The sequence below is a fragment of the Trichechus manatus genome, unplaced genomic scaffold (assembly GCF_000243295.1).
Source record: "Trichechus manatus latirostris isolate Lorelei unplaced genomic scaffold, TriManLat1.0 scaffold00056, whole genome shotgun sequence".
NCBI lineage: Eukaryota > Metazoa > Chordata > Mammalia > Sirenia > Trichechidae > Trichechus > Trichechus manatus.
In genome coordinates, this window is record NW_004443992.1 from 14,007,189 (window position 1) to 14,031,240 (window position 24,052).

General features: G+C 36.9%; 1 protein-coding gene across 1 annotated transcript in view; it reads left to right on the forward strand.

Annotated features, from left to right (window-relative positions):
• The window catches only part of ADAM23 (ADAM metallopeptidase domain 23), a 171,410-nt gene that overhangs the window by 111,035 nt on the left and 36,323 nt on the right, over positions 1 to 24,052 (forward strand). Inside the window, exons 10-18 of the mRNA XM_004378270.2 lie at positions 2,781 to 2,852; positions 5,814 to 5,977; positions 6,925 to 7,009; positions 7,951 to 8,041; positions 10,527 to 10,575; positions 12,944 to 13,043; positions 16,085 to 16,156; positions 16,762 to 16,851; positions 18,574 to 18,654. Coding sequence (XP_004378327.1) covers positions 2,781 to 2,852; positions 5,814 to 5,977; positions 6,925 to 7,009; positions 7,951 to 8,041; positions 10,527 to 10,575; positions 12,944 to 13,043; positions 16,085 to 16,156; positions 16,762 to 16,851; positions 18,574 to 18,654 — 804 coding nt within the window. The remainder of the gene's footprint in view (positions 1 to 2,780; positions 2,853 to 5,813; positions 5,978 to 6,924; positions 7,010 to 7,950; positions 8,042 to 10,526; positions 10,576 to 12,943; positions 13,044 to 16,084; positions 16,157 to 16,761; positions 16,852 to 18,573; positions 18,655 to 24,052) is intronic.

Consider the following 24,052-nt stretch of genomic DNA (forward strand, 5'->3'; position numbering starts at 1 on the left):
AGGAAAAGCACCTATATATTTCCTAATAACTCCTAGGTGTATAATTAGATGAAGCTTTAAGTTACCAAATCTAGTGGTCACTTGACTGTCCTTATCTAACTTGGTCTCTCAGCAGTATTGGACAGAGCTGATCACTCTCTCCGTCTTGAGATACCTCTTTCATCTCTTGGCTTCTGTGATACAACTCTCCCACCCAAGTGGCCTCTGAAATTACTCTAGAATTGCTGTGTGTCCCATGGCTTGGTTCAGGGCTCTTTTCTTTCCATACTTACCTCATTAAGTGATCACTTCCACTCGCAAGTCTTTAAACTTTGTCATAAGTTTTATCATAACTTTAAATTTACTACTCCCTACATTATATCTCTAGCCTTCTGAGTTCCAAACTCAAATATCCAGCTGCTTACTTGACATCCCTACGTCACTATTGAATAGGCATCTAATACTTAACATTTCTAAATCAGAACTCTTAATTCTTCAGTTCCAAATTTCTCCTCCCCAGCCTTCTCATCATTTTGAATGGTACCAACATCCTTCTAAGCTACTCAAGTTCAAAACCCGAAAGTCATCTTTTATTCCTCTTTCCTTACCTTCTACATCCAGTAGATCAGCAAGGCCCGGGAGCTCTATCTTTGTAATGTATCTTGAATCCATCCACTTCTCTCTGCCATTGCCCAGCCTCCATCATCTTTTACCTGGACTAGTGCAGTAGTTTCCAACAGGTCTCCTTTTGACCTGTAATTTGCTCATCACACAGCAAACAGTGATCTTTCTAAAATGAAAATCAGAGACTTGGAAATTACAAATAAGAAATAAATGAAGGACCCCCTCACATTTTGACTGACTTTAAAAGGACCTTTTTATTGTTTTTAATTTGTACTTTATGCTTGCCATGATTGTTATACTATGGTTAATATAGTCATAGTGCTAACAAGCATGTGAACATTTTTAAACTTAAAAAGAAGTCTCTAAAATCAGACAAATTAATGTTCAGAAGCAAAATAAAATTCACTTTCATAGGTATGTAAAACCACTGCATTAGATAGCAGCTGATATCTTCCTTTTCTTTTTGTGTCTGTGTGCTTCATAATGTCAGGACTTTTTGCTTTTAATTTTAAAGGTAGCTTCAAATTTTTCAGCTTGTGGAATTTTGGTAGGCAATCTAAAACACCAGGCTATTTACAGCAACTTCCTTATGCTAAATTTTAAAAACTGTAAAATGCCTGAAAATTTTAGATCAATATGCTGCTTTATGGCTCAGTTATATACACACATTGAAATTTAGTATAAACTGCAGTTGTGGTCAGATAGTGATTCAGTGGTAGCAGTAATGTGAACAATAATAGAAATATTATACCAATTGTTATGAATTAATGAATGCTAATAATAGCGTTCTGTAGTACACAGGGTCACTATGAGTCGGAACCGACTCAACGGCACCTAGCAACGACAACAACAACACAATAATAGCACAATATTAATTTATTGCACATTTATCTTGTATTGTCAATGTGTTCAGTGTTTTAAAAAATAAAATATGTGTAAATATTAAACATGTACTGTATTTTTATGTAAATTATGCATGCCTTCTATGTTTGTTTGTCAGTCGTGGTGTCCTCCCCCGGCGAGCTATTTTCATAAGCACCACTATGCCAATTTTTTTTACATCCTGCTGTAAAAAAATTAGCATATTATGCTTATGAAATTACCTCACTCAGGGAGCGTGCAGTTGGCAAACAAACGTAGAAGGTGCGCACTATTTGTGTAAAAATATAGTCTTTGTTTAAAAAACATAGTCACGGGTAAAGCAAGAATGAAATGAAGTGGTCTGATAAATTTGTAGGATGAAAGTGAACAAAGGAGGAAAAAGAATATCATGGCTTTCCAATGTATAAATATTTTGAATATTCACACCTGATACATTATTTTAATGATTATAATTGAAGACAGTTTTCAAAGGCTTGTGGCACAAATCTGGATTGGTATTTTTGAGTATGTATTTCCGTTTCCTTTCAGAGTTGTTAAAAAATAATGATAGCTTCATCCACCAGTAGAGGGCATGATCCTCCTATGGCTGACTCAGGTTTTCAAGTGTCCTGTTAAAGACACTGAGCAAAGTACTGCATGCTAAAAAAAAGCCCGCCAAATATTGTAATTACTCTGTTAATTTACTTTTATTTATTTTCTTAAATAATCATAAAAAAACAATCAGCATGTTTGCTCAGTCCTTTTTGTTCTGATTGATTGGTCAAAGCAAAGGGCTTCATTTGGAGCAAGTGTTCCTCTGGAGGAATATACCAAATGTACTACAAATGTATTCTGTATCACAGGCAGTATGTGAAGTGCTGCCTAAGCATTTTCTTGATCTGAGTTTAAAATAAAGAAGAATAAAGAAGGCGTCTGGTTGGCACTAAATTTCTTGTTCTAGGACCTTTACAAGCTAGGAAAGCTTGTTTCAACGAAAACAAAAAGATTGCATCTGTAGACATTAAGACTGCGTTAAGCGCTTTTCAGATATAGAGCTTCTTACACAGATTTCTACAGGCCCTGTTCGTTACCCAGATTATCGCGGGTATTTTCCGTAGTCAGAGTTTTGTGTCCGAACAGAGAAGCAAAATAAGAACACAATCTTATTCCAACATGGCACAAACTAAATTTCTTTATTTTTAATCCCCATTTCTCCTTTTGCAATGAGATTGCTGCTTTTACAGAATTTTGGAAATTACCGTTAAATTATGTTTGGGCAGTGACGCATTATCTTTTTCTGTTTGTTTGTTGTTTAGTATAAGAAGTATCGCTCTTCTCATGCCCACACTAACAACTTTGCTAAGTCTGTGGTCAACCTTGTGGATTCTGTAAGTATCCTGGTTTTCTCAAACTTATTTTTACCAAAATGGAATGTTTTACATCTCTATTTGCTTGCTTGTTACTTTAGTTATTTTCTTGGGCAAAAGAAGAAATAAAATCCTTAAGCTCCTCTGACTAAAAATTATAGATTGTCTGCTTCATAAAGAATAGTGCTACCAACCTGTCAAAGGCAGAAAACTTTCGTGACTGGAAAAAACAAGGCAGTCCTGTGGAGTTCCAGCTCTCACAGGTTTCGCTGTATTTAAAAAACTGGTGGTAACACTTCCAGCATCTTACCAACATGCACCTCAGACTACTTTCTGTAAATTGTTCCTGGGAGCAATTTGCCTTTGTACGTGGAAATATACCTGGCTTTAATACATATATATATATATACATACACACAAACAAACAAAAAACAACTGTAATCTATGTTTTCTGTAGCAAATCAGAATCTGTCTTGGCACTAAACTACATCATGGACCAAAATGTGTCATACTAATGATGAGCATTTAGCAGTTTGAGACTGAAATTCAATATAGCACTGTGTTCTAGATCAGTCAGTCAAACAGTTTGCCTACTGTATTTGTAATAACCGATTTTTTCCGGTCTTTTCAAACAAAAAAGTAAATCTCTCATCTCCGTTTGCACGTATTTGAAATTTTGTCTGTAGTGTTTCACTGGCATGGGTTAATCGAGTAGGAGTTTTATTTGTAAGGTTAATTCATAAAATAACTTCCACTTAATCTATTACCTTTTATTTTATTGAAATGTGTAATTAACTGAAAAAAAGATTCTTCTTGGAAGTATGTTGTCATAACATATAAAGAGATTTCCTTTATTTAAACTAAATTACTGTTTTATGTTGATTTGCATGTTCGTACATTTGTTACGACAGTGCTTGTTGCATCCTATTTGGTATACTGTGCAAATAAACTTTCCATTAAAAAAAAATCGACAAGCAAGCAAATGAACAATATAGGCAGAAAAAAAAAATAGTACTACCAGAGTTTTAAGGGGCTGTTGAGTCATTCTCAGAATCCCAAACATACATTAGCGTTGTATCTACCTGATGTCTAGATCTGATGGTCACGAGTGTATGCAGGACAAAAACATTGTAGAAAATTAGCTACCAAAAAGAGCATAAATTACACTTGGGAAATGAGCCTTGTTAATAATAACCAGTTGAATTTATCGTCCTAAATAATAAATGTTAGCAGAGAAGGAATGATAGATTAAAGGGAGGTATGCTTGGAGGATACAGCTAATAGAAGAAAGATGTTTAAAGGAAAAAAATTTTATTTCCTAGTGTTCCCATAAGTAGAATGTTTCAGACTTTGTTTCTAGGTAACAGAATTAAGTGTAGTTCCAAAATAAAACTAATTGGAAGCAGATATATCTCTTAAAAAGGCTTCTAACTCCTCAAGTCTATAATATTGATATATCTCCCCATCATTTTATAAGTTGCAGATAATAATGGTTAAGATTTTCTGTATTTTCCTTGCTTTAGGTAGGAACTCCATAGATATGAATGTTATGCATTACGTTTCAAGAAATAATTCATATTAAATAGTTAGAAATTAAACATAACATACTTGTTTATGTATTTTAAAGTGTTATTTTGTTCAACTAAATAATTTTTACATGATTTTTATTGTATGTTCTCTCCTAACTGGAAAAAACACTTTTTAATTACAAATTACAATCATCTATATTATATTTATTTTCTCTGAAGAGCTGCCTTCTAAACAGTCCAAAGACCTCCAATCATAGAAATACTCAGATAATATCTGGTAGGCAGAGCTGAGCATAAATACAATATGGATGGATGGGCACAGAGTAATTTATTAAGTTGTGCTTGCACCTCTTAGAGCCAGTTTAGGTTTGGTTTATTTATTTTCTTTCATACAATAAATTTCATTAATTTCTTCGAATTTTTTTGTCAGTCTTCTCAAAAGAAAACTGTAAATGAATATGGAAAAAAGAATATTAGACACATTTTTTTTCCCATGCAAAAGCTGTTTACTTGGTAGCATGTCTGTGTTAATCATTTTGGCATGATTGAGCAGAATTACATCTTGCAGAGTGTAATTTTTATTTTCGATTACTATATGAGGTGCTGAAGCTGACTAATACTAATTTTTAAGACATTGCATTTAACTTGCTCTTTGCTGTGAAGCCATTTTAGCTTCAGACTGACTTAGGCATGGTGCTAGTCTCGTTCTTCAGTGTCTTAAAAGATCATCCATTGTTTTCTTAGTCTGAAAATAGAACAAAATGACAATATTCATTGAAGTTGCTTAGTTATGTGAATTATTTAGCTATGTGGCCAAAACTAGAGAAGGCGAGCAAAAGATTGCAATTTAATGGTGTGGATGCTTTTACCCTGTGATGAGGGTCAGATGGGCGATGGATATCTACTGTTCCCTCTTTTGGCCTCAGATCTGTGATTTTCTCCCAGTATTATTTTACTTTTACTTTTCATATAACGCAGCCTCCACAGGCAAGCAAGCCATATTGCTTGATGCTTGTCTGAAGAGTTAGTGAGCCATTCCAATCCTGCAGTAAAAGCTAATGGTATTACACTTACTCAGAGTTAATGTATCAGACTCCAGCCTGGTACCTTCCTATGAGGTTTGGAAGCGTGATTTTACTACATCTTGTTTTCCGTTTATGCCCTGACTTTAGAATCTACCCCCTAGTGAGGTGCCATGGCACTAGATGTGCTGATTTGGGATTGAAATTACTTTGTGGGAGAGTAGGTGACATGAGGCCAAATCCCCTTTGATATTTATCTACTTATGCATGCTCTTGGAAAAGAGAAAGAAGATTCTCTTTGATGAGCTAATTATGACCCCATGTTCTCCTCTCACCTCCCCTTTCCTGTCCTTCCACTGACTCTGACTCACTGATCGTGAATGTTTGACCCAGTGTTTTCCTCCTGCACCTGTCCTGTTGTATACCCTCAGATTTACAAGGAGCAGCTCAATACCAGGGTTGTCTTAGTGGCGGTAGAGACCTGGACTGAGAAGGATCACATTGACATCACCACCAACCCTGTGCAGATGCTCCATGAGTTCTCCAAGTACCGACAGCGCATCAAGCAGCATGCTGATGCTGTGCACCTCATCTCGTATGTATCTGTTTAAGTTTTATTGTGGCCTTTAGTTTGGCATTTACCTTTATCTCTTTATGGTATCAGTTAAGTTACACATCGGAAAACAATGATTTGAACAAGATTGATGTTATTCTTCTCTCTGTTATAGAAGAAACATGGAGGTAGAATGTCTGGTGCTGGAATGGTGGTTCCATAGTCATAAGCTTTGCCTTCAGAGCACATACCTTCCATCCTCACAGTCAACTCATGACTCAAGATGGCTGCTGGCACTCCAGCAATCACGTCTTTACAGGCAGCAGGAATGACAGGCAGGGAGGAGGATAAAAGGGCACTCCCTTCCTGCTGAGTCAGCTCCCTTAAAACAGCTTTCCTGAAGGATGTGCACAACAATTACACAGACAAATTATTGGCTAGACCTTAGTTATATGGCCACATGCAGCTTCAAGAGTGTCTAGGGAATGTCTTTTTAGATGGACCAGTGAAGAAAGTTGAGGTTCTATCACTAAGGAAAAAGGGTACCATATTTTCCTTTTGATCTAAGCCGTTCCTTTCCCAGTCATGGTTCTGTCTTAGAATCAAGCCAGCCAGAGTCATCCTTCCTTCCATCTTACCTTTACTCTTTTCTTTCTCTTCTCTCAGTATATAATTGGAAACTTACAATAATCAGCAATATTATACTACTGGACATTGTCTGCTAGAAAAAGGGCAAGGTCTGTCTTCTGCTTATCTTTGTGTCCTCAATTTCTGGCCTAATGTGTGGGGCTTAGCGGGTGCTCAGTTAACGTTTGCTCACTGAAATTGTTCTGACAACATAAATCAAAAGGTATTTAAAATTTTCAATTTTTTGAAGGAGGATGGATTTGGCATGTTCATTGTAGGAGGGTAGACTTACCCCATGTTTTGGGAGAGTTTATATGATGTTACCACATTGGTTTCCTAAGAGCACTTTTTTTTTTCTTAAGGCGTGTGACATTTCACTATAAGAGAAGCAGTCTGAGTTACTTTGGAGGTGTCTGTTCTCACACAAGAGGAGTTGGTGTGAATGAGGTAAACTTTTTCAATTTTCTTAAAGTAGAGCTTTATCTTTGCATCTGATTTCTTCCTCCCCTATGACCTAGTTTACTGCCCTTCTCATACTTGCTCAGAGTAATACTGATTTCGAGAACATAGCATGAGTGGTTTATATTAGCAAATAGAACCCAAAGTGGTCTTTGGTATTAGAAAAAAGGTATAATTTCAATCCATAATGCTACTTTTTCATATTTACCAGGCAAATGCAAGCCATAGATTGGCCCAGAGATTTTTAGGCCTCTATAGATAGGGAGTTAAGTTTTTATAAGTTTTTTAATTTTTCCCTTATAACTTTTTTTCTTCAGTTATGATGCTCTTCTGTCCTTGTTAGGTTTGACTCATCTAAACCAAAGAGTCTATAAGTATATCCAATTAGTATCTTTCTTTTCTCCCTATGTAATTTTTATCCTCTACCCTTCTATCTGTGAATCAACTGAAACAAGTATTTCCTTAATTTCATTGTTTGGTTTTTCAGTACCTTCATTTTTATTAAAGGAAATTTTTTATAACAGTTGTCAACAGGAGCCAAAAAGCCTAACCATTAACTCTAAATGCTGGTCAATACCAGGTTATTGCAATAGCCATCATTCAGTGGGGACCTATCTTGATATATTTGTAGTAAGTTGAGTTTATTCTTGGCTTAGTATGAGTTGAATTGGGGCACAGCCTTTTGGGACTTGTATTTTATGTTTCCATGTGAGAGCATCAAGTTCTGAGAGATGCCACATAGTAAGAGGGGCCTTCAGCTTCTTGGGCCCAGTTGCAAGAAAGAAGTGATAAAGAGTATATTCCATTTTTAGATGCTGTGAGGCCCTGCTTAGGGAACTGAGATGATATGTGGTAACAATTAAGAAATAATAACTAGCTTTGTGCACTCTCTCAAATGTTTCCCACACACTTTCAACTCTGAAAAACAGTATGGTCTTCCAATGGCAGTGGCACAAGTATTATCGCAGAGCCTGGCTCAAAACCTTGGAATCCAATGGGAACCTTCTAGCAGAAAGCCAAGTATGTACATTGACCTTCTTACTCACTTTTATGTGCCATTCTGTCTGTATAATGCATGTCCAGTCAATAAATAAATATTTTTCATTCCTAAGTTATTATAGTTTAATTGTAGTGTATCTCCTTCCTCTAAAAAAAAAAAAATTATAAAATGAGCAACTTAAAGTAATTCTTAATCTGTTTGGGTTCTAGAAATTTCCCTTTCAAAGTAAAATAGGAGGCGTGGTTCACATCCAGTTTCTCAGGGTATGAGTCAGCTCTTTCTCACACTGCAGAGTGTTGGGATTAGGGGTGCTGAATACTCACCTACACACCCCTCTTGGTTTTAACTGATTGAGTGCAGATGCACGATGCCAGCTGAGGCTCCATCATAAGTTTAATAGGGGTACAGTTGGTTTGGGGAAGTGGCTTACGTCTCTGGTCAAGAGGGTATTCCTCCTCTACCCACCTCAAATTAAAATTAGCCAACTAGTTCCATCAGAAAAGCTAGAGAGGCTTTCCTACAGGAAGACCCCACCCCTAGGGAGAGGTGGAAGAGGGAGTACAAACAGGGCCGTAGATATCACCCAGTAGAAAAATAAAGCGAATATTTGCTTTCCCAAGAAAACACATAGTACACATTAAGGGGATATTTAAGACTCAGCTGGCATAAACCATTGCCAGGGAGTCGACTGCAACTCATAGCGACCATACGGGACACAATAAAACTGCCCATATGATTTCCAAGGCTGTAATCTGTATGGAAGCAGATTGCCCAAGTTTTCTTCTGCGGAGTGGTTGGTGGGTTCAGACACTGACCTTTCAGTTAGCAGCCAAGCTCTTAACCACTGTGCCACCAGGGCTTCTTAAAATCAGAAAGGAGGATAACTGGGTTTATGAACTTTTTCGAAAATCATAGATCTGGGAGGGAGCCAGTGCTGAGGTCAGCTGAGAGAGGTTTCTGAACTGGATGATGGGAAATACGGTTCATTACTAATGTCTGGCATAGTTCCTTCCTTTCTAAAGTGTTTTATTCCTTTGTGAACTTTGTTTAGGTAGGTGTTTCATTAGTTCTTGAATTTCTTTAAGTAAATTTATTTGGAAATTTTTCTTTAAAAATATCTTTATCTGTGATAGAAAAGAGAATAGGAAAAAATAAAAGAAGAGAAGATATCACAATATCAATATTTTAGTCTCTGGTATTTAAGTCAGGCTCACGATTGTTGTTTAATTCAAATAATTACTTGCATTTTTAGATTGCTGTCTTTTACCAGACCATTTAGCTCAGTACTCCTCAAGTCTCTGACCGGTCATTGCTTTGACTCTAGCAAATTGAATTCCCTTCTTTAACGTCTGTTGTGCTCTGTTACACAGTGGTGTCCCTAGGGGAGTGCAGAGGATGCAGACTGCACGGGGTGACACTGTCAGAGGGGGTGGCACCCAAATGACTGTGTATAAAGTTTTTGTGCAGTGTTTCAGCAGAAATTTAGTATTTTTTATAACAACAAAAACATTTTTCGTAAGCTCAGCTTACATGTATCAATATACCTACAAGGCTAAAACTCTGTGCCAATATACTTTTTGAACCTTCTAATGCCCTCCGGTCAGAGCTGTCGTTATTACCCAATTGCAATGATGCTTTGAATCACGTGGTTTTGTTTGCACGCTCTACAAATGTGCTATTGTTTTGGTTGCTGCCAGTGTTTTTACAGTCGCTGATTTTGTCAAATTTTCTGGGGTATTTTTAGCTACAATACTGTGGTAATTAGTATTTGTGAACCTATATCAATAATTTTTTTGAGAATGAAGTAGTGATTAAAGGAAAAGAAGGAGTTATATACAGGAATTATGATTTCTGAGTAACATTACTAGAGAATACATTACTAAGGATTCTGCATGGTCTCCTACTGGAGGAGGTCCATGGGTGGGGGGTGTGACACAGTGAGTTACCACACTGGGTGACACCAACCCTACTGACGCTACTGCTCTGTTAGAAGGACTTCAATGATGATTCATTGCACTAGTGCAACAGAGCTTACAGTTCACGGAGTGCAGGCGCACCCTTGTGTGAAACCCAGAACAACTGTGGGAGATAGAGAGATGTTATTACCATTTTAGAGATGGAAACACTGAGACCCAAGAAATGCTAAGGTACTTGCCTATGGGACTCTTATATGGTAAAACTTGGACAAGAATTTAGGCTTTCTGACTTCGAGACCAAGTACTTTTCACTAGACATTGAAATTAGGAACTTAACTGAGTTGTCTGAGTTACAAAAGTAGAGGCACAGTTTTATTTTTTTGCAAGCTGTTTTCTTAGAAAGTGATGTATAATTCAGGAAAAGATATATTGATTTTAAAGAAACAAACTTTGTTCTGTGGGACTTCACCTTCTGGACCTATTTGACATGGAATTGGTGATCAAGAATTATTTCAAGAGCTGTAATGCAAATTGAAGATGTGACGGTTGTTTCTTTTTTCTTCTGTTGCTTTTATTGTTTCATAACTAGAATGTGACTGCACAGAATCCTGGGGTGGCTGCATCATGGAGGAAACGGGGTAAATTTTCATTGTGCATGAATTTGATACATGCCTTTCACTAAAATTGCTGCATATAATTAGATACACAGTCTCTCAGGTAATGGTATTTCAGGCTAAGAACTTAGTATAAATTCAATAATTAATTATCTGATATTTTAGAGAACTGAAAAGGCTAATTCACTTTATATTTTAATCTCTTATTTAAGGTAGATGATAGAAGTAAAATGTGTTCTCTCCTTCTGCTTCTTATTAACCCTTAAAGGAAGCGTATTATTAAATGCTTCTAACTTTAGTAGAGACATTAATTTTTTAGTACACTTAGAATAATAGCAGGTTGTCTACCTGAAGGAGTCTGTGAAAATCAATTTAATCATCAATTTACATTTTAAGAAATACATAAATAGATATGTTTACAGTAATAAAAGTATATCATTCTGCTTACATAATCAATAAAGCTTTTTTTACTAAGACATGTTTATTGTATCTAAATAAGGTAGTCTTCTACTGATGGACATTTTAAAATTCCCTCACCTGTCTACTCTCTTATTTTGTGGCTACTTTGGGAACTGGAGCAACTGCCCCAGAGCTGCCATTGTCTCCCTGAAACAAAGCCTGGAAACATTGCCCACTTTCCCAGAGACCCCTGCCCCATGGGGGCCACTGCCTCAAGGTCTCTTAGCTAGAGTCCACTCCTTGTAGATGGGAGCAGTTTCCTCACTCAAGTGGCTCTCCTACATCCTTTGCCTATGCAAGACACCTGCCCACCTGAACCCTGCCCCCCCACCCCGGGCCGCTTCTGGTCTCACTCCTTTTCCTATGAATACCCGTTGCCCAAAGTCCTAACCTACTTGTGTAAACAGAGTCCCTTACTTATTCTTGCACCAGCGCTCACAGGATCTCAGCTCAAGGGGAGAAGAGGAATGTGAGCACAAGGTTTTGGAGAGGGGGTCAGCTGCTGTCCCTGCAACTTCAGAACCTGTATTTCAGGGAAATACAATTTAAACTTGAAACATAGTCCCCTTAACCTTGTACCACAGTTTAGTAATATTATGGCTTAAACAGACTTTTTTGAGGACTGCTATGGTAAAGGTAATGTCATTTATGACATTGGTTCCATAGGGAGATGCCTTCTGTGTTCTACACCCCCAATTTCTGAATGAACTTTTGGACTGACTACCAATAGAATGTAATAAAACTACTTAAAGTTAGCACATATTTTCTCAAATATACATGTATATGTAGGTCTTATAAGAGATCACTATCAACAGTGGCAGATTCTGTCTGCCTTCATAAACCACCCTCATACAAAAGGATGCATAAAACTATTGGATTATATCCTAGAATAAGTGGCCTGTCTCTTTCTTATAAAGTACTATTACAGATATGCCCAAGGAATCAGTATGTCTGATTCAGCTTAACTTTGATCATGTGTATAATATTCCCCTGTGTACTGACCCAGAGAAAGTAATTTTATTAATTGAATCACAAAATCACTGTTTATTTTGTATTTGTGCTAAATTGTGAATTTCACCAAATAGACTTTGAAAATGAGAATAAGAAAGAGCTATTATTCATGGGTAAAACAACAAACAAACCCGTTGCCGTTGAGTTGATTCTGATTCATAGTGACCCTATAGGACAGAGCAGAACTGCCCCATAGGGTTTCCAAGGAGCGACTAGTGGATTCGAACTGCCAACTTTTTGGTTAGCAGCCAAGCTCTTAACCACTGTGCCACCAGGGCTCCATGGATGCACACCTTAATTGTATTTTTTAGTATATATATGTGTGTGTGTATATATATATGTGTATCTACATGTATATGAAAATATATATCACACACACATATACTAAAAGCATTATACACACACACACACATACACACGTATAACACATCTCGTTAGGGCTTCCTTGTTTACCTGAATTGCAATGCTGATGCCTGCATTATATACTCTTTAATAAGTTGACCCTCATTACTCCCTCCTCCACTGTAAAATCTAATAGGTCATGAGCTCTTTTTATTTAGGGCAGAGGCATGAAAGTGGTTGCCTTTACAGAGACATAGTGAATAAAAATTACTGCATTTTAAAACATGGTCTAGATTAAGAGGTTTTTGTGATCAGTTTTTCATATACTGTGTCAAGCCAGGTGCACAGAACAGCTTGACTGACGAGGTTATAACCTATACCCCAAGTCTGTGATTTTCTTTGCATTTCTGTTTTTACAAAGCTCTACCACATACATTTATTTGGCAATTTGAACATAAATCCTTTGTAGTAATTTGTATAGATTCATCGGGATTCAGAGTGAACACTTTGTACTAGTTCAAGGGTTTTAATTTTCTGATAACTGCCTTGGGTAAATTATTTATGTAATTTCTTTCCTCAGGGTATCCCATTCCCGAAAGTTCTCAAAGTGCAGCATTTTGGAGTATAAAGACTTTCTGCAGAGAGGTGGTGGAGCCTGTCTGTTCAACAGACCAACAAAGGTTAGCAGCTTAGAAAGTATAATTGTTTCTCCAGTGTTTTACAGTAGACAGTGCCAAATATCAGATTCTTGTCTTGGAAAGCAGGTTTCTTGCCAATCGGCTTAATATTTATTTGTAAAAGGCTTTATCGTGTTACAGAGTAAGTCGAGTTTGAACGAATGACAAACCTTAGTTTGAATGTGTTTGAATGTTCTGAATCTTTGATTTTTTAGTGCTAGCCAAACCCCTCAAACCCTTCCCCATCCAAACAAACAAATAAGCATTTAATTAAGATATCTTTGAAAATTTCATGTTAGGGTTTTACACCATGTCTAAGTGATAGTGGGTTAAATTAAGACCAAATCTTTTAACCAGTTTCCGTGTCCCCTTAACGTTCTCTTGAGGGGACTAACTACTAATTTCTTGGCTTTTTTTTCTTTTTTGTTGTTGTTGTTGTTTGTTTGTTTGTTTTAGTTTAAGCGTGGTCTGTTCTTACAGGCAGGAATCGTTACTGGTATCAGCTAGCCAAGAAATGACCCAAAATATTTTCAGATGCCACAAAGGCATGGATGCATTTATATTATGTAGTCTCTTTACCAGGGGAGTTCCATGTTGTCAATTGACATTTCATCAACATTAGTATACATAGTCCCCCAATTTCTGTCCACAGTTCTGTAATTCAAGAAGCTCTGAAAATTGGAAGTATTTTTCATAAGTTTACAGGAAACACTTTTGGCAGTAAAACTTCTCCTGAACTTGAAAATGTTTATTCATCCCTCATAGTATGAAAATTCACAAGTCTACTGCAGAAAGATGAAAGTATTTTATTATAGAAACATTCATGTGTTTGGTATAGCCTCATGGTAAATGCATTGTACTTTTCTAAATCCAGCAAAACCAGCATTCTGAAACTTATCAGGTGTAAATTTTTTGGATAAGTGGCTGCAGACCTATGATATTATGTTTGGGAACGAAGTTGTTCAACAGGCAAAAAGACAGGATAGTATAGAAGTTCTGACATTGCATATGCAAATATCATGTTTCTTTTTAAAACATGACTTTGTAAATCAAATATAATTCATGGCTTTATAAAATGGTTGATAGTCTGCAAATTGAGAGGCCAGTAAAATTGTTAGCATGTAAAAAAATTAGTGATTAATGTGGATAACTGACAGAATAATTATTTCTATACCCATAATTAAGTGATACTACTGTAGTTAGGAGATGGTAGGTTGATACCTAACATCTGTATAAAATCTCAGTAAGGGTGCAGAAAAAGAAGCAGAAATTTTAAAGTGACCTTGCATCATTAAACGGGTCTGCCTGCCTTTCATGGCGTTGATCTCAATGCAGCAGAATCCTGAAAGCTTCATAGTGTTTAAAATCGTCGAAATAAGTAATAATGAACTAATGTGAGCTGCTGGCATTTTTGAATTGCGGTGCGCATGGCTAATTTTACCTACCGTGCAGCTTACCAGCTAATTATAAGCATTATGCCTGAGGAAACAGCACTGAGTTGTTTGGAGAGGTTAAGGTTTCTAGTGTGTGTGTAAGATCCATCATTAGATTTCTGAAGCTGCTGGTAAGTAGGAAGAAAATTATTCCAATAATCTGGAAACTAAATAAAATAACTATACATCTCTAATTTGAAAAAATAGTAAATATGGACTTATTTTTTCTACTTAAACTACATATTACAGTGGTTTAAAAACCTATGAATTCCAGTGGCATAGTTTATATGTATATATCAAAGATTTTTTTCAAGGTTTTTAATCACTGTATATATGTATGTATGTGTTATGTATTATTCCCACACTATCTATGTGCATATTTTCTGTGCTTTGGGAACCTTCCCAACTGCCATGTTTTCCATTTGATTTAAGACAGTTATCCGCCTCAAAATGGAGGAAGAGTTGTCCTAAGAATGAAACTTAGCATTGGTTACATATGACTTGATAGAACGCACTACTCCTATTCCAGTTTGTTCCCCCCTGCCCCAACTCTTTTCCATTTTCTGCCTGCTGATCAGAATACCATCCATAGAGGTTTGGACGGTTGATTTAACTCACTGAACTCTCCCAGAGAAGATCCTACCGAAGTAATTTGGAAATCTTTCTTGCTTCCTATGATAATTTTTCCTTCCTGAAAGTGGAAGGAGAACCAGGTCTTTCTTAGGCAGACTTGGTGGAAGGCAACCCTCCCTTGAGATGTGTACTGCTGCTGGGGAAGGAATCTCTTTCTCCCTCTCCTGTTTGTGACTTGGAGCATTTGGGTTGGGATGTGCTATTCCAGTTTTCATTTAGGTGTGGTGGTTTCCTAGGTAATGGGAAATAGGAATGGTTCTCATGAACAATCAACTGCCTCAACAATCGGTCTGTAATACAGTTTACCAGGCAAGCAAGTTCATAGCACCTGTATGATGGCTTATTCAAGAAATTTGACTCTACCATTGGTCCATGAGTGACTGAGAGATTTCTATACATCCAAGCATATATCTGCACATTTACTTAATATGCTTCAGACAGTGCATATTTCTATTCAGTGAGAATGATGGGCATGGATTACCAGCCACAAATTTATTTGCCTTTACTTGGTTGTATATGTCACATTTGGCTGTGACTACAGCATATTTATCTTTTTAATAATTTTGATATCTTCTCAGCTGCCTTGAGACGAGTCAGCAAATTAGATGTCTGTGAGTCTTTATTAGCAATACATTTTAGCTCCATTAGCAAATATGAAAAGTGATCTATTTCTCTTGACAGCTTATCTCCATAAAAAGTAACTCTAGTGCTAGAGGTAGTCTCTGGAGCCTACTGCCAGAGAATTTCCCAAGAGATATTACCCCATTTCAAATACGTTTTTAAGAAGTTTTTAGAAGTGTTATTAATAAATGAACAGCGTTTCCCAAACAGATACCATTTATAAGATGCCATGACAACAGATCACATAAGAATAGCCTATGGTAGCTGATTATAGGACCATGTCCGTGGCCGGGGTGGTGTATTGATTTTCTGTGATAAATGAAAACGTTTCTCCTTTCCATCCCTAATTTCTTTCAGCTGTTTGAGCCCACTGAGTGTGGAAATGGCTATGTAGAACCTGGGGAGGAATGTGATTGTGGCTTCCATGTGGTAGGTATAAGAGGCTTCTTCTACCTTCAGTATAGCTCTTACCCAGAACAAACAAGAATAGCAATAGTGAGAGGCCCCCATGGTATCATTTACTGTGGTCTTACTGCCTTTCTGATCTCTCTCATTATTGCTTAATCCTAGCTCAGACACATTAGAATTAGTCACTTAGGGCCTCGTCTGAAAAAACCTAATGGATCCTTCTAATCAAATTCCCTACATCTTAAAATTTTTGTAGCTCATAGTCATCTCAGACAAGTTTTACCAAATCATGAAACATTCTTGACATGTTGTGTATTATTTTTCTTTATAAAACTAGATTGAGTAGTAAGAATTTAGTAAAGTAGAACTAATCAGGGGTGGGATGTCTGCTAAGAAAGAAGCCTAGTCATTGTTAGGGAAGCCCTTTCATAGAAGATCATACTTTGCTGAGAAACATTACAGAAAAGACTTATCATTATTTAAATGATTGATTCTTTCCGAAAATATTGCTTACTGTTGTAATATAAGTCTCCTTATTTAAATTATGCATAAGTCATGTGTGGAGAGAATGTTGACTGACCAACAGGAAAGATTCCTTGTTTACTCACGTGAAGTGTTTTCTTTAGGAATGCTACGGATTGTGCTGTAAGAAATGCTCCCTCTCCAATGGGGCCCACTGCAGTGACGGGCCCTGCTGTAACAATACCTCATGTCTTGTAAGTTGCTTGACACACTTTCATCTTTCTTTCACTTGCCTGATTAGCCAAACATCTCAATGCATAAACAATTGTGTAGTGTGTCACAAACTTGTTGGTTGACAGTGTGGTACCAGCCTGGCAATTTTGTAGAATCAGTAAGTCCACCCAAATTCTGTGTCACAACATTTGCTTTTACCGTTATTTACTATTAACCATCCTGTACCCTTATCCTCCAATGACTCCTTAAGAAAATATACCTATAGATCACTTCTGAAATAAACATTGAGTTGCCCTACTGACACCGATGAAGACCAAATTAAATTGTTGAATAGGAGAGGGACAATTCCTGTGGTCTTTTTTATAATGTGAGCTACTCCCAAATCTTTTAAGATTTACCCTAATATTTTAGACCCTGAGGATAAAAACTGTTGTTGTTGTGTGCTGTCTAGTCAATTCTGACTCATAGCAACCCTATAGCACAGAGTAGAACTGCCCCATAGGGTTTCCTAGGCTGTAAATCTTTACAGGAGAAGATCGCCAGGTCTTTTCTCCCATTGAGTGGCTGGTGGGTTTGAACCAGCAACATTTCAGTTAGCAGCAGAGTGCTTAACCATTGTGCCACCAGGGCTCCTTGCACATAAAAACTAGTGCTCATATTTAGCTTTTTAAGTTCCCCATAAAAGCAGGGATTCTAGATGAGGAAGTAATATATATGTACGTTTATATGTGTATATATACAGTTTAGAATCCTAGGTGATGCAAACATTTAGTGCTCGACTGCAAGCCTAAAGATTGGTGGTTCAAACCCATTCAGTGGTACCATGGAAAAAAGGCCTCGCAATCTGCTTTCACTAAGATTATAGCCAAGAAAACCCTAAGGAACAGTTCACTCTGTAACACATGGGGTTGTCATAAGTCAGAATTGACTTGACAGCAACTAAGAGCAACCAGTACACAGTTTATGTGTATGCAGACACACAGAGTTACCGCCATCTACAGAGGCCTCCAGTTAATTTTTAAAAAGTCATCTTTTTAAGCCTCTATTTTCTTATCTATAAAACATCTAGTATTTCTTATAACCATAAAATTACATGATTTTATTATTTTCTTCAATACCAAAAGGTGTTATGCATTATGGTATTCTAGAAGAGTTTAGCTTAGGCTGTACTTGCCTTATGTATCCTACCAAATTATAAACTGCTTGAGGGTAATGGGCTGTTTCCTCATCTTTTATGTCCCTGCTACCCAGACAAACAAAATGCCTTGTACACAGTGGGCATTCATTGATATGACTTAGGTAATTCATATGATTTCATTAAAATTTGATTTTGGATATTTAGCAGAGGCAAGATCAATATCCATGATACTGTGCAAATTAGTCAAGGTTGGATGGGAACATCAATCTTTAGAGAGATCTTAAATATTTGTATTATGATATTTTATTATTTTTTTGTAAGCCAAACCAGTGTTTCTTCTTTACATAATTGCCTGTGTTTTTTTTGAAAAATAATATTCTGAGACAGTTTTGAAGCCTGAACATTTAATGCCTTGATTGATGATTCATATTTAGTACAGAGGGTGACATCTGGGCCTGTTCATATTCTGCAACTATCTTGCTAACTCATAAAAAGAATTTGGTGATGATTTTGGGAGAATATGAGGATTATATTGGCGAATATAAGAATGCTAACTGCTTGGAATATCAGTACTAGCCCGTAACTAATGACTTTTGATTTGCAGTTTCAACCACGAGGGTACGAATGTCGGGATGCTGTGAATGGGTGTGATATTACCGAATATTGTACCGGAGACTCTGGCCAGGTATGGCAAACTGAGAGTTAGGTAATGCATTTTACTTGTAAATACACATTCTAAAGCTTTCAATATATATTACATCTATGAATATGCTTTGTTTCCTTTTGTATTTCATTTTGTTTTGCTTTGTCTTCTAGTACTTTCTAGCTTTCATCATGCTTTTATTTTTGGAAAGTTTATTTATTTTTTATTTTGGACGTAAATCTCTTTTTCCAAATTTTCCGTTCATAGTTAGCTCTTGTTATTTGATTTATATACAGTGAACTCTTTTTTTCTTTCCTGGTCCCCATGTCTAAAACAGTGTGTTCGTGCTGATGAAGCACTAATGTACTGTCTTCAAAAAATTTTAATCCACAAACTCCTTTCTTTAAACAAAATTTTGAATGGAAATTCAATGTAGAAAACAGGGAAGAAGCAGCACTGTTCTGGTTGAAACGGTATTGGGAGCAGAAGTCCACCTTCCTCAGACTTTCTGCCACCACCTTCTCCCCACGTACACAGCCCTCGCTTCAGAGGCCTCTATGCTTTGGTTTTGTATTATAACGTAAGCAATGTTTTCTTCCAGCATCATGTCTTTACATAATTTTTATGTTTTTTAATTATATAATATTATTTTAAGTCTTTGTCACTCAGATAAATACTTAAAAACGTTTGTTGAGGGCCTACTATTGTTAACCACTACAGGTAGTCCCCGACTTAGAATAAGGTTCTGTTCTGATGACTCTGTTGTAAGTCATTTCTGATGTAAGTCGAATATCTTTTTTTTTAGTTTTCATTATTATTGCTTTTTATTATTGGAAACTTTATAAATCCTATCTTTATTTGTCTTTGGGATTAGAAACACTACATATAAACTTACAGATATATTTTAACACATACATACATACATAAAAAAATACAAAATTAACGATGAAGAGGAGTTGGACAATGTCGGCATTTTGTCAGTTGTAATAACTCCACCTGTGGAAAGTTCTGGATCATCTGGATTATTCCTGGGAATGGGGATAGCATTTCTAGTTAGAAAATTAGTGAGAGTTGCCTGTATGGTCCTTTTCTTTTTTTCTTCATATATTTCGAAGTAACATTTCACTGCTTCTCGAATCTGCCTACTAACTTTAGCAAAGCAATCAGCATTTGGGTCCATGTTTTCAAGCAACTGAAGCCCCTGATTTAGTTTAGAAAAAACTTCAACTAATCCTTTGACTGTAAATCATAACATTGAACATCTGCAAGTAAACATCTGAGAATGATAACATCAGCAAATTATGCGCTGCAACATTGTATATAGTACATATTACTAATGATAAGATGTACAAAAAACGGACTGCCCTAAGTGCGGTTTGTTGTAACTTGAATACGTCTAAGTCCGGGACTACCTGTACTATGAATGCTGGGATATAGTAGTGAACAAGATAGGCAAGTCGTTGGTCTCACGGAGCTTACATTCTGCTGGGTGTAAACAAAAATAGCAGATTGTGATAAGTGCTAAACATAAAATAGGGTGGTATGAAAAGAGTGTAGGTGGGGCCTTTAGGTACATCCTCCCAGAGATGTAGCATTTAAGTAGAGACACGAATGAGAAGGAGCCAGTCAGAAAATAGTGAGTGCAGAGGCTTGGCTTATTCAAGAAATAGAATGAAAGCAAGGGTAGCTGGAAACGACTCGAGGAAGGCAGAAAGCAGGGCAGGAGGGACTTGTAGGCCATGGTAAGAATTTTGGGTATTATCCTGCTTGTATTTTCATTCTAACATTACTCGAAAGCATTTCCCCATGTGATTACAGTCTTTATAAATATCCTTTTTATGACTGCGTGAGAGTCTATCATGTGGCTATATCAATTTGACTTCTATACCCAGTGCTGAATATTTAGATTGTTGGCAGTTTTTCACTATTATAATTAATATGACAGTGAGCATTTTGGTACACTTCTAAAAACTGTTCTTTGTTCAGGGTTAGTTCATTGGGATAAATTCCTAGGAGTAGGATTACCTATTGCCAGATATTGTGGTTTCCAAAGGGCTCCCAATAAAGAGAGTAAAGTTGGAGGTCAAAGTACCACTTTGATTATTAAAATGCCCAAGTTCAAGGCCATGCTTAGTATGAGGCCAAATGGGCTGCTTTATGGATTCCCAGATTCTGTCTATAACAAAGCGTTACTGACAAATTGGGTCAGAACAACCTCTTCCTGCAGAGGGGGGCCCTTGCAGGGTGTGTGGTGTGGAGAAGTAGTAGAGAATGCGTGCCGTATGTGGATAGGTAGACTTGCTCCCAAGAGAAGAACGGCAGAATTGAGCCAGAATGCCCAGTTATTCCTCTCAAGCTTAACAATCAATCATCCACCTCCCTGAGCTGGAAGTAAGTAATGGAGCAGAGAGTAGGCAGAGTTACACCAAATGAGTTCTCTTCACTGAAAGGTAACATGGGGAGAGAGAGAAAGAAAGGTTCCCAGTCAACTTTTCGAAAGTTCTTGATACGTATTTTCTGAGGCTTAATTTAAATAGACCTATTTAAGGATATGAGGTAGTTAAATATGTTCAGGATATTCTTTTGTGATTTTTTTAGGCACATCTGTTTCTTACATTTAAATATAGATTTCTTTGCATTTTTTCTATAATGTAGTGACAGTATAAGAATTGTGGGTTCTATATTTAATGACAAAGGTATTGAAAATCCTGATATATACTGCTTCACAGAGTTATATTTTTAGTTTTGTAGACTACCCCTATTTTAATACCCATCATATATGGTTTTGGTTCTGTGTGTTCAGTATAGTTTTTCCATTTCAACTTTTAATTCATCAATTGCCCTAGAATTTACTGGAAATGGTGCTTTTGTAATACATACTCTATGTTCCAGCTAACATTCTATAGTCTAAATAAAAAGGAAGTTCTTCCTTATATCTTCTGTGTCTAATGTGAAAATTGTACTGTTAAATTAATTTCACAGTGGCGTATTGGAATAGCATATTCTTTTATTAACAATTTTCTTAATGTGGGTAGAATTAACCTGAAATAGATAGTTGGAATAGAAGGAGCTAACCCCCTATTCCAAATAGTCTTTTACTCTCTAAGAGACAGTGAACTTTGAATTTAATGAATACTAACAATGATTTGAAAAGCGGGATCACTGAGAATCTCTGCATCTCCTAGAATCAGCATCTACAGGCAACATTATGACTTTATCTCATCAGTATGCTTTGGCTTGATTTTGATATTAGAATTTACTGATGCCTCTGAGCTACTTTTTAAATCCATAATTTATAACAGAATAAAACCAAAAACTTGTGCAATTGGGAGACATCCTTGGCAGATCGTATTGGACAATACAGTAAAGATATTTTTGGAAAGATGTGGAGATGTTTTGTGTCAGCGCTATAAGATATGTCACCTAAATGGATGGTGTAACACAATTTAAAATAAGCACATTTAACCGCTGTTGCACTGTTGCAGCCTGCCTCAAGTGAACCATCTGGGACGATGGTTCGGCATTTAGAGGCTGAATTCAGAATAAAGTACAGGCAGAATAAAGTACACTTCTGTTTTAAAAGTCTTCAAAGAACGCAAGACCTTCCATGATTTCCCTTGTTAAACATTCCAGTGACAAGCAACTGGCTTTTATTTATTTATTTTACTTTTTAAAAATTGTACTTTACATGGAAGTTTATAGAACAAATAGTTTCTCATTAAACAGTTAGTACACATATTGTTTTATGACATTGGTTAACAACCCCAAGACATGTCAACACTCTCCCTTCTCGACCTTGGGTTCCCTATTACCAGCTTTCCTGTCCCCTCCTGCCTTCTAGTCCTTGTCCCTCGACTGCTGTGCCCCATTAGTCTCATTTTGTTTTATGGGGCTGTCTAATCTTTGGCTGAAGGTTGAACCTGGGGAGTGACTTTATCACTGAGCTAACAGGGTGTCTGGGGGCCATACTCACAGGGTTTCTCCAGTCTCTGTCAGGCCACTAAGTTTGGTATTTTTTTGTGAGTTAGAATTTTGTTCTATATCTTTCTCCAGCTCTGTCCAGGACCCTCTGTTGTGATCCCTGTCAGAACTGGCTTTTATTAAACTAAACTAAAAACAGCTTGATTAGAAATCCTCTCTCGTGGCTGTGACACTTCATAGTTTTTTTTTTTTTTTTTAATAAAGAATTCTACAAGTTTTTTCTTTCTTGAAACATCACAAAAGTAAAATATGACAAATTCATTTTAGAACCTGATGTACCTGTTCTGGTAGCAGCATTTCTTTTCCATGTCTGTTCATGGTGGAGGCTTTAGTTTTCAAGAAAGTGAATAATTAATGCTAGTTGCTTAATGAGATGATGATTGTGTTTTGAGTGGATTCTGATGCAAGAGGCCACAGGGATCTCTGTCTTTGTGTAGTTGGCACAGTACTTCCAGGTTTTTGTGCTGACAGTTATATCTTTGAATACACATCAAGTTGAATGAAAAACTGGTGACTGAAAGCTTGTATGAGAAATCAGTTATTCATTAGAATGATGTAGAGCCAAAGCATCTCATCCTGAAGTGTTCCATTGTAAGTTAGTGCTTCCTACAATCCTAAATTAGTTTATCTCTCTCCAGTGAACTTGATAAACAGCTTGATATGCATAGAATAACCTGATTGTATCTGTATAGTTCATTTATTTATTTTCTCAGTCAGCCAGTAGGAATTGAGCACCAGCCATGCACCCAGCACTGTTCTAGGTGCTAGGGGAAAGTAGGCAAAAAATATATATAAAATCCCTGCCTGCATGGAGGTCACATTAAAATAGGGACACAATAAATAAACAAGTAAAATACATAAACTCAGTTGTTGATAAGCGCGGTGGAAAAGAAAGAAAACAGAATGGAGGTGCAGAGAATGTCAGCGTGGGAGGGGGTTTTGGTTTTGAAGAGCATGGTTCCAGAAGGCCTCCTGGAGATGATGGTATTTGAGCAAAGACCTGAAAGAGGTAAGGGAGTGAGTCATGCAGAAACCTGCGGGGAAGATCTTTCTGGACTGAAGGAAGAGCGAGGGCAAAGATCATGGGCATGTTCACATGGAGACAGATGAACCGAGGAAGAGAGTAGGAAATGAGATTGGAAAGATGATGGAGTGAGGTGGGTGGAAGCAGACCACATAGAATTTTTCAGCCATTGGATAAAATGGGAAACCACTGGGGAGTTGTGAGCAGAGGAGTAAGATGATCTGATTTATGTTTTCAAAGGGATCCCTGTGGTAGCTGTGTAGACTGTAGGGAAGTAGGGAGGAAGCAAGGGAATCAGTGAGGAGGCTACTGTGGTAATCCAGGTGAGTGATAACGGGGGCTTGGACAGGGTGTTAGCAGTGGAGAGGTGATAAGTGTTCAGATTGTGAATTTTTTTTTAATTTTTATTGTGATTTAGATGAAGTTTTATAAAGC